The 10,852-nt window shown below is 41.3% G+C and overlaps 1 protein-coding gene across 3 annotated transcripts in view; it reads right to left on the bottom strand.

Moving 5' to 3' along the window:
• Nucleotides 1-10,402, bottom strand: part of TSGA13 (testis specific, 13) — a 26,964-nt gene extending 16,562 nt beyond the window's left edge. Inside the window, exons 1-6 of one of the 3 annotated variants that reach the window (XM_011995852.1) lie at nucleotides 10,277-10,398; nucleotides 10,095-10,141; nucleotides 9,021-9,193; nucleotides 7,403-7,481; nucleotides 4,760-4,831; nucleotides 3,267-3,479 (exon numbers count right to left, since the gene is read on the bottom strand). In XM_011995852.1, coding sequence (XP_011851242.1) covers nucleotides 3,267-3,479; nucleotides 4,760-4,831; nucleotides 7,403-7,481; nucleotides 9,021-9,043 — 387 coding nt within the window. In that variant the 5' untranslated portion in view covers nucleotides 9,044-9,193; nucleotides 10,095-10,141; nucleotides 10,277-10,398. Of the gene's footprint in view, nucleotides 1-3,266; nucleotides 3,480-4,759; nucleotides 4,832-7,402; nucleotides 7,482-9,020; nucleotides 9,194-10,094 lie in introns of all 3 variants that reach the window. The other 2 variants (XM_011995850.1, XM_011995851.1) reach the window with 2 other exon arrangements.
• Between the last annotated feature and the right edge of the window lie 450 nt (nucleotides 10,403-10,852).

Here is a 10,852-nt window from a genome sequence, read left to right as displayed (position 1 = left end):
CTCGTGATCTGCCCGCCTCGGCCTCCCAAAGTGCTGGGCTTACAGGTGTGAGCCACCGCACCAGGCCGGTTTGAGGCTTTTCTAGTCCCACTCTATGTGTCCTTTCAGCTTTCATTGCTACTGCTTCAATCTTTTCATTTCTCAATTCAGAGGCCTGGAAACAAGAATCTGATTAGCTCGGGGAGTCTGGGTGTTGGTAGGTTGGTTGGTTTTCGTTTTGATGTGTTTTTTGTTTGTTTTGGTTTTAGGGTACCAATCCACATCACAGGTCACTACCCAGCCTATGAAGTTTGCTTTGCTCAGTCTCATATCCTCCTCTGGTCTCAGCTAGGAGTGGGGACAGGGTTATACTGTACCAACTAGAACTTCTTAGGACGTTCCCTTACTCAGGAGACTGTGGTAGGGTCAGTTTCACTTAGAAGGGGCTGTTAGTATAACAATCACTGTAATAGATCTATCTAGTACATTCCACAACTTGCCTACTAGAACTCACTCTCTTTTTGGATGCATACCTGGGCATAGCAAAGAATGCTTTTCTTGTGTATGATTCTAGGTTTCATAACCTAGATAAAAGATTATCACATTTGTCCATCAAGGGAAGGAAAGGATGCTGCAGGAATATTAAAGAGACATGGTAGATATCAGACGTTTCAATCTTCTTGGGCTTGTTCCAGTCAGATAGCCCCATAAAAGTACCATGGTGCTGGTCTTTGAGCCTTAACTCTATCCATTAGTACAATTTAACTGGTACCACAATTTCCTCATCAATATGATTAGGTTCCGCATCTGAACTGGAGGGTTCACAGAGTGCACAGGCTATTGGAAGAGAGCTCTTCCTGTACCCAGTTTACATGATAGCTTTGTATTTCCTTCTGCACATTAAGCAGGGCAATCCTGGCCTGGCATTTATCCCTTTCTCAATGTATGGTTCACCCACTGCCATGAGAAACTACCACTGAGCTTACCTTAAAAGGGCACAAATTCTGAGACCTAAGAGACCACATGCAGTAAATTCATTAACTCCTTTGTTAGTATATGCCATTGGACATTAGCATTTTATCTTCCACTTGAAGGAGAATCTCTCACTGTCATCCATCTAGCAACTATGGAAACACTAACCCCAAATTCACCACATTTTATTATAAGGGTCTCACCTGGGTAATCCCATGCCCAGCATAAAATTTCTGCTAGAATCCTTTGTTTGCACTTTCACTTAACTCATTTATTTAATTTATTCTTGTTAGATTAGACCCGCTCTTGAGGCCGTCAAGACCTTTTTTAGATTTTGATTCTTTTTTTTTTTTTTTTTTTTGAGATGGAGCCTCGCTCTGTCACCCAGGTTAGGGTGCAGTGGTGCAACCTCGGCTCACCTCAACCTCTGTCTCCTGGGTTCAAGTGATTCTCCTGCCTCAGCCGCCCGAGTAGCTGGGATTATAGGCGCCTGCCACCACGCCCAGCTAATTTTTGTATTTTTAGTAGAGACGGGGTTTCACCATGTTAGCCAGGATGGTCTGGATCTCCCGACCTCGTGATCCACCCGCCTCGGCCTCCCAAAGTGGTGGGATTACAGGCGTGAGCCACTGTGCCCAGCCAGGTTTTGATTCTTAAATATTTCTTAATTCAATTTTCTCTACTTCCTCGCTAATGATGTAGTTCAAGTCTTCAGTATCTCTCACCTTGACTATTTTAGTAACATCATAACTTATCTTTCTGGGTTTTGTCTCCTCCACAATTACTAATGCACCTTTCTTCAACCTCCAAAACAGTCTTCCTAAAATGCAAATTTGTTTGATTACATCTTTTTGTCTCCTGCTATTTACTCTCTGTTTTTTAAAATTTTTTATTTTATTATTATTATTTTTTGAGATGGAGTCTCGCCCTGTCGCCCACGCTGGAATGCAATAGCACTATCTCGGCTCACTGCAACCTCCACCTCCCAGGTTCAAGGGATTCTCCTCCCTCAGCCTCCTGAGCAGCTGGGACTACAGGCATGCACCACCACACGTGGCTAATTTTTGGATTTTTAGGAGAGATGGGGTTTCCCCATGTTGGCCAAGCTGGTCTTAAACTCCTGATCTCAAGTGATCTGCCCGCCTCGGCCTCCCAAAGTGCTAGGATTACAGGTGTGAGCCACCGCACATGGCCCTGCCATTTACTCTCTTACATCTTCCTGAATCCACCTCATTTTCCCATGTCTTCATGCCTTTGCACTTTCCTCTGATTTGATATTTTCCTGTTCTTTTGTCATGGGTCACTTCCCTACTCACTCCCTTTTTCCCAACAGAAATACTGTATTCTACATTACTTCAGTATTTTGTATATTCTTCTATTACTTTTACATATCTCATTTATTGATCTCTCTCCTATTAGACTCCAAGTTCCTTTAAGATAGAAACTGTCCTGTAATCATCTTTATATTCTGGTTTTTAGCTTACTGTATCCTTAGCAATTGCTTGTTGAATGGAATTTGAGCTTCTTTAGTCTATAAAGGAGTTTCAAAGGTTTGACTACTGTGATGGTAAACTCCCTTCTCTGAAACCCAAAAGTAATGTGTACCAAAGCATCATTCTTTACTCCTTTCCCATTTACATATTCATCACCGTTTTTATTCTTCATTTCCTGACTCATCTTTTACTACTTTATTCTCAACTAGAAAGTGAGTGGCTAGTCTACCCTTTGTTAGTTACAAATTAAATATCTTTGACCAAAGAGGAACACTTTCCAATGAAGACCCCATTTTCTCCCTGCAATGAAGCTTCAGTACCCAAGCTTACTGAATTCTGAATCCCAGGTTCTCCAGATGCTGTTTTGTGAAGCACAGGATCAGGAATAAGAAGGAAGAGATAGACCAAGTGCAGTGGCTCACACCTATAATCCCAGCACTTTGGGAGGCCGAGGCTGGAGAATCTCTTGAGGCCATGAGTTTGAGACTAGCCTGGGCAACATAGTGAGACCCCCATCTCTACAAAAACAATTTTTAAAAAATGTAGTCAGGCATGGTGGTGCACACCTGTAGCCTCAGCTACTCAGGAGGCTGAGATGGGAAGATCGTTTGAGCCCAAGAGGTCGAGGTTTCCGTGAGCCATGATTTTGCCACTGCAGTCTGGCCTGGGTGACAGAGTGAGACCCTATCTCAAACAAACAAACAAACAAAGTAAGAGTTGGTTTTCTGAGTACTATTCTTCATGTTAAGTTACCTTCCTTCTCAATGCTAACTCCTAATTCTTCAGGGTTCACATTTCGGGTTCCAGGAGGCTTCTGCTTACCATGGCCTTGAGCAGTAACTCCTTGGAAAAGTATTTTGGTGCACTCTCCTTGTCTTGATGGGTGATTGAGCAGGGAGGTGGGTTGTTGGTCATAATCAGTAAGGTCTTATCCTGGTCATACTCTGTTACTTTTAACATGAAGCTGGTGGTTTTCCTGTTTTGAGCCAGGAATTTCTGCAGTGCAGTGGCCTTCAGAGGCTTATAGTACTGGGCCTGAACAGACAGAAGGGTTTCCAGAAAGAAAAAGAGATTAGGCCAAGAGCAGGTTAACAAATCGGTTGGCTAATACTTAGCTTCTGTGAGGTAAGAACAGAAGTTGGACAAACTTGCTGCAAAATTTGTGGGGTTTTTTGTTTTTGTTTTTGTTTTGTTTTGTTTAGTTTTGTTTTGTTTGAGATGGAGTCTCGCTCTGGTGCCTAGGCTGGAGCACAGTGGCATGATCATGACTCACTGCAACCTAGACCTCCCAGGCTCAAGTGATTCTCCCACCTCAGCCTCCTAAGTAGCTGGGATTACAAGCACATGCCACCCTGTCCAGCTGATTTTTGTGGGTTTGTTTTTGTTTTTGTTTTCGTTTTGTAGAGATGGAGTTTTGCCATGTTTCCCAGGCTGGTTTCAAACTCCTGGGCTCAAGCAATGCACCCATCTCAGCCTCCCAAAGTATGGAGATTACAAGAGTGAGTCATCACACGCAGCCCTAAAATGTGTTTATCAGAAACTATCTGAAGTTCTCAGTCCCTCTCTTTCCTTGGGGCATTCCCCTGAAAATACACTAAGGGGCTGGGGCAATGCGATGGAAAGGTTTCCATGGTAAAAGGAGTCAGGTAACTTAATTCTTCCAATATAATGGGACAAGCAGAGAAGTTTCTACATGGCTAAACCGAATTGGCCTTGTCTCTACAACTCTCTCTAAGGTACAGGGGGAAAGCTACCAAGGACCAAATCTTGCTCAAGGAATTCCTCAGGAGTAGGCACAGCCAAGTGCAACACCTTCCCATATTTACGTCTTCCACACATCAACATTTCTCAGGCCCAACCACATTGACATGCACTCACAAGCACAATGTTAAAGGAAAAGCAGCCACAAAAGATAGCATGTCACTTAAGGTATGGGTGAAGAAGGGGCGTTCCCACTAAATTTGCCTTTCTCTCAATAGGAGAAAGGCAGAGGGTTAGGGGGGAAGGAAGTGAAAGGGAGAAAATGGATTATAAATATTTTTTTTCCTAGTCATAAATATGTTTTCTCAACTTAAAACAAATCAGCGGTGGGGACCCACTTTCTTCCCAGTTCTTGTCTCCCACTTTGCCACCCCAATCCTCAGCACTGCCTCTGGCATCGTAACCTAAATGCAGCTCTGCCTGCCTGTCCTGAGAGTATGCCCACTCACAGAAGCTGGGGACACTTGGAGGCATTAGGGACACTCGCAGTGGGCATCTGCACTACTGCTGAAACTTCCCCTTAGAGATCTTGGGGGAATGCTTTTTCTACCTACCAAATTTGGATGGACTGTGTAATGCCGAAGGTTTTCTAGAACAAATTTTGATCGCCCGACTGCATCATAAATCTAAAGAGGATAATCAAAGTTAGCGGTTTGAAGTTGCACGTATCCTAAACAGTATTCCATTCCTTACCTCACCTTAGTCTCACTAGAGAACTGGTCTCTAACTTACACTAAGTGAGAAGTACAGTGTGCTTCAGGTTTTGTACTCTAGGTTTCCAGAACAAGGGCCCCAGCAAGGAGACCTGGATTCTAAGACCTCCTGACCGTGACACTTGTCAGCGGAAATGGGGCCAGCCTTATGAAATGTCAGGGAAAGCCGTTAGGAGGGGAAGTAGAGTAGGGCAGCATCAGTTCAGACTGGGACAAATCTTTCCAAGGAGTCACCTCTTTCTTTTGCCTTTTCCATAGCTATAGGAGTGAAATGAGGTGAAAATCAACACGCGGACAAATCTTTAAGGAGAAAAGCAAGTTTCAAAAGGGCATTAACCTAAAAGTTATGGGTGCAAGGGGGCCATTGGGTCAACTCTGCCAACTGAGCTGGCAGCCAGCCTACTCACAGAGAAAGGAAGAGCAGTGCATGTTGCAATTTTGAACATCTCTGCAGTATGAAATTCTTTCAGAAATGTTGCAAAAAGTAATTGAATTTTGGTAACACTTCTGTCTAGCACTTTGCTTTTTTTTTTTTTTTTTTTTAACTAGTGGTAGTCCTGGATGTTAGTGGATTATTTGAGTGTCATATCTGGTAGTAGAGGAGCTGAGCCTTTTCCATTCCCTTTCTGCTGACCTAGTGTTCTTGCTTCTCCTCTTGCATAGCCCTGTCTAAGGATGAATCAAGGAGATAGGAATACAAGGAGATAAAAGCTCTGAATTATCTTCTTCTGGCTTGGCATAATCAGAAATCAGAAAAAAAGAAGAGTGCCTCATAATCCTGTGTTTGGATCAGCATTTCTGTTTTCTTTTCTTTTCTTTTTTTGTTTGTTTTTTCTTTTAAAGACAGGGTCTCACTCTGTCCCCCAGGCTGGAGTGCATTGGTGCAATCATAGGTCACTGTAATCTTGAACGCCTGGGCTTAAGTGATCCTCCCGCCTCAGCCTCCCAAATAGTTGGGTCTACAGGCACGTGCCACCATGCCTAGCTATTATTATTATTTGCTTATTTATTTTTCTTTTTTTGAGACCGAGTCTCGCTCTGTTGCCCAGGCTGGAGTGCAATGGCATGATCTTGGCTCACTGCAACCTCTGCCTCCTGGGTTCAAGCAATTCTCCTGCCTCAGCCTCCTGAGTACCAGGGATTACAGGCTCCCACCACCGCACCCGGCTAATTTTTGTATTTTTAGTAGAGACGGGGTTTCACTGTATTGGCTAGGTTGGTTTCGAACTCCTGACCTCCAGTGATCCACCTGCCTTGGCCTCCCAAAGTGCTGAGATTACAGGCGTGAGCCACCATGCCTGGCCTATTTTTTAATTTTTTGTAGAGATGGGGGTCTCACTGTGTTGACTAACTCTTGGGCTCAAGTGATCCTCCTACCTTGACCTCCCAAAGTGCTGGGATTACAGGTGTGAGCCACCACGCCCAGCCTGGCTCAGCATTTCTAAAGATTGTCATACCTCCCCCATCAGGAGGCAGTATGGTAAGGTGTGTACAGAGGAAAGGGAACATGCACTGAAAAGTGAATAAAGCAAGAGGGCTAATGGAGAAGTGGGAAGCAGTCAGAATGGGACAGAACTATGAGGTAAGAGGAGATCCTGCTATGCTCCAGGAAGAAAAGGCCAGAAGTTGGCAATTCTTGGCAGTTGGAAAAGGAGCAGGAAAAAGCATAGCAAAGCCACTCCACAAATTCCTTTAGAGAGGGTGGGATGAACTATGAGATGGTGGGATGGATCCAAAGACTCAATTATTTAATTTTTACCGCCTTATGGAAAACTGAAATTCATTTGTTGAAAACAGAAATATATTATGAAAAACCTGCTTTACAACTATGAAATGTATGACATATTTAGAGTCATAGAAATTAGCAAAAATTTATTTGGGAGAAAGGTATGAAGACCTTTTCCTTTATAGGTTTTTTTTTTTGTTTTGTTTTGTTTTTAATAATTTTAGGGGGAAAGTCCCTGGTGAAAATGTTTTTACTCCTGAAGTTTTCTGAAGTATTGCATATCTGTTCCAAATTAGCCTCTAGCAGTTGACTAAACCCACAAGATTGTCCAAATTGGAATGTGTTTTTAGTTCTGTTATGTTGAATTTCACTATCTGTGGCTGATTAAATAAAAGTTGGCCTGGAAAATTCACTTGAATGTGGTAAACATAGGAAAACAACCAAGATACGCATTGGAGTTTTGCTACAAGAGGTAGCTGTAAAGTCTGCATAAGTTAGGGTTTGACACGCTCTTACTCCCTAAGATAGGTTTCTGCTTCCTGGGTTTTATGTCCTAATTTGTTGCCGATGTGTCCTGTTCCTTCTTTTTCTGTGCTCTATTTCTCTTTAATAACATTTGACAAGTTAACCTTGTTTTCTACATACATTTTTACTCCTTTTTGCTTTTCAATAGGAAAGTTTGTGACACCCAGCTTACTAAGTACACTAAGCAACTCCAAAGAAAAATTAAACATTGAACACTTAATAACGCTCCTTACCTCTTTGCCATTGACAACCATTCCTTTCTCACGTTTAGCTGAGCTATTTTCTGATGTCTTTGATTTGCCGTTTTGAAACCTGAAAAAGAGGCAGAACATCCGGTTGCACTTTCTGGCTCAGAGGCCTGGCCTTCTGCATCTTGTCAGTTTCCCTCAACAAAGTTTGGAGGCCTGACTCAGGCAAGTCCAATTTAGGTGATCACATCACTAATTGACTAAGTAGTAAAAAAACGGACTCATTATCCAGTCTGCATGCTAGGGAAAAGCAAGACTTCAGTTTAGAGAGTTAAACAAGTGGCACCTTTTGGATGACTCAGTGACATCCATTGAGTTGGTTTCTTCTAAAAATAAGGATTTTAGACCTTTCACAGAAGTGCTCTAACAGACTGCTTAAGGAAATTATTTTGAGCAGTTAGATCCTCACAATACCCTTAAAAACCACCTACTGTTTTGAATATTTACCTGCCTATTCTTCTTCCACATGGAAATTGCCCTATTTTTGCCAGTGATTGGCCAATGATTAGCCAATGAATCTGTGAGAAGGAATATAGTTAATAGAACCACACAACTAAGTTTCCAATTCTTGTTGACCTTGCTTGGATTACTGGCTCTTGTGTCTTCCTAACCACATCTCTGAAGACTTCTCTTCTTAGAACTAGGGTAGTAAAAATAATCAACAATGGCAAATATTTCTGTACTCTGCTCTTTTACCCTCACCCTAATACCAATTCTCTTTGCAGAAAATAGGGTGAAACAGATTCTATTCTTTGCTATTCTTTTTAAACCCATTTGCTGCCAGAACATAATGTAAAATACTCCTCAGTAAGATTTGGTTAATGATTAAGATGAATGGCCTGCTTCTTCCTTGGAGATAGTTCCATTGGGGGGTTAAATTAGCTCAAATTAAGACTTATGCAACTATCTCAACTAGACCTCTCTCCTTTAAAAATGAGGATAGCAGAATAAGGACCAAAATAAAGGTAGAAATAGCCAAACTATGTAGTTTGTAGGTCAACTGGCTATATCATGCTACAAATAATCCCCAAATCCATGATTAAATCCCATTCAAGGATGGCTATCTTCCTTCTGTTGCTGGCCACCAGTTGTACCATTAACTCAGGTCAGAGGTCTTAAAAATGGTTGCAAGTGGAGTAGGTGACCCATGATGGAGAAACCAAAATTTATCCCAACTTAACATCTTAAAGTTTGTGCCCTTTTAATAGGTCTTATTGCATTGTTATCTAATAATTAGTAATACAATATAATATTTATTGTAGCACTTTTCAAAATGATTCTTTGATACCTAAAAGGAAGCACAGAATCTCGGACACTCTTCTTCAGGGCCAATTTAAGGCATAGAACTATATGAAAAGCGCTTCTTTAGCCCAACAGCGTCCATCTGGAACAAGCTGGTGCTTTCTTTTTGATAAAAGCTCCTTTAGTTGTTGCATGAAGTACAGACCAAGATCTGGTTTTTGCTCCAGGAACAACCAGTCAGTTAAAATATGTTTAATGATAGTCTACTCTGTGACCAGCCCCATTCAAAGTGCTGTGGGCTATGCAATAAGTTAATATAAAGTGGTATTTATAACTTAGTTGGGCAAACAAGACTACATACTTGGTTTGTCTCTTTTGGCTCATTGCTGTTGACTGCGAGTTGGCCAACCCAAGGCAGGTATTCACCCAAGGCCAAATTCAGTGTCTCTGAATAGTCCACGTTCTGCAGGGGTTCAATTCAATCCAAATATTCTTTGCTTAGCACACAGTGTGTACTCAGCCCCATTCTTGAGCCTGTATGGGTAACAAGAAAAGACTAATATGTGCTATTGTAGATGTAGAAAATTCACAAGACATGTGATGCTTGCTCTTAGAAGTTAAGTTTATTTGACAAATGGGGGGAGGTGGGAGAAAGCAATTATCTAATGTAAAGCAATAATGACAAATACATGCTCATATATTAGGTAAGTCACTTTATCTCTTGGAGTCTCAATTTCCTTATCTGCAGAACAGAAAGTATTAACTAAATGATTTAAAGGTGACATTCTAATTCCATGATAGTGATGAGATTTAAATATAAAAAGATCTGAATAAAATTAATTCACATGTGTCTGTAGAAGGCTAAAGGTGGAGAAGCAGCCATCTTTCAATTTTCTTCTCCTCTCAACAAAGGCATGCTCATCCATAGATTAGGCCTGAGAACCTGGGAAAAGTGTGTGTATATATTGGGGGTGGGAGGATTGCTATACTTTTTGATATAGACCATTAGAAATGGAAGATACAAGCTGATAAGGTAGAACCTACCATTTAGAGAAAAGAAAGGTCAATGAGCCTTGGAGATGTTTCCTAAAGGATGTGGAGCTTGAGCAGAACCTCGCAGGATGGTATATAAAGTAGTCTAATTGGAAGGTTATTTGTTGTTGTTAAGTAGGAAGAAATAAAAGCAGGTAGGTAGAATGGAATCACATTATAGGGGCCTTGACAATTAAGTAGAACTTTGAAAAGACCTACATCAGCCCAAGTTCCTACGAAGCCCACAGGTTTAGTGGAAAGCCCATAGAGAGGGGTTTATGTCTAACTTGATTGTCTAGACAAACCCTAAAGATGATTTCTAGAGTTTATGACAAGACTGGGCTAAACACTTAAAGTTCCCTTCTAGGGAAATAGACTAATAAGCTTTTCACCCTTTTCTCACCTTTAATTTTTCTGGAATTGTAAGCCCAGTTCATGTATATGTTGAAACTAAAATAAAAATGAGCTGTCAAATTGGGCAGTATAAGTCCTGGGTTGTTAGTCTGCAGCCCAGGCTGAAAAACAAGTCACACAAACACAAAAACTACATTCAAAATAAGAATGGAAAAACCTGGTGAACACTACCTTTAAGAACATCAGGAAATCATAGTTTGGTGAAGAAGGCAAAAATCTTTGGCATGGGAACTTTCCATTTTGAAAATATCTTAATTATTCTTTTCTGGATTCTGGAGGAGACAGAGAGAATTTGTGATGAATAGGCAATCTAGAATACTGAGGTGTTCTGTGTTGGAGACAGAGAATGAAAAGGCCAAAACTTAAAGGCATACTTAAACAAAATCTGTCAATTTCTTATTTTTCCAGCTTATGACTTCCCTACACACACACACCCCTTCACCATCTCTTAATCTACCTCTACCTAAGCCAATGTTTTCACTGCATTCTTCAAAAACAGTGAGCATTTTTTCTTATTCCCCATACTCAAAATGCTGTCCCCAATCTCTTCAGCCATTTGAATTTTCTTCTTCTTCTTTTTTTTTTTTTTTGAGATGGAGTCTCGCACTGTCACCAAGTTGGAGTGCGAACCACTACGCCAAGCCCTGAATCTTCTTTCTTTATGTTACTACTCAGGTTGCTCCTTTAAACAGAAGATTTTCTAGATTAATGCAATCCCAAACTCTAGACTATCGTCATTGGGTTTTG

The sequence above is a fragment of the Mandrillus leucophaeus genome, unplaced genomic scaffold (assembly GCF_000951045.1).
Source record: "Mandrillus leucophaeus isolate KB7577 unplaced genomic scaffold, Mleu.le_1.0 Scaffold5, whole genome shotgun sequence".
Lineage (NCBI taxonomy): Eukaryota > Metazoa > Chordata > Mammalia > Primates > Cercopithecidae > Mandrillus > Mandrillus leucophaeus.
The sequence above is the reverse complement of the archived record's forward strand: the minus strand, read 5'-3'. Positions and strand labels throughout refer to the sequence as shown.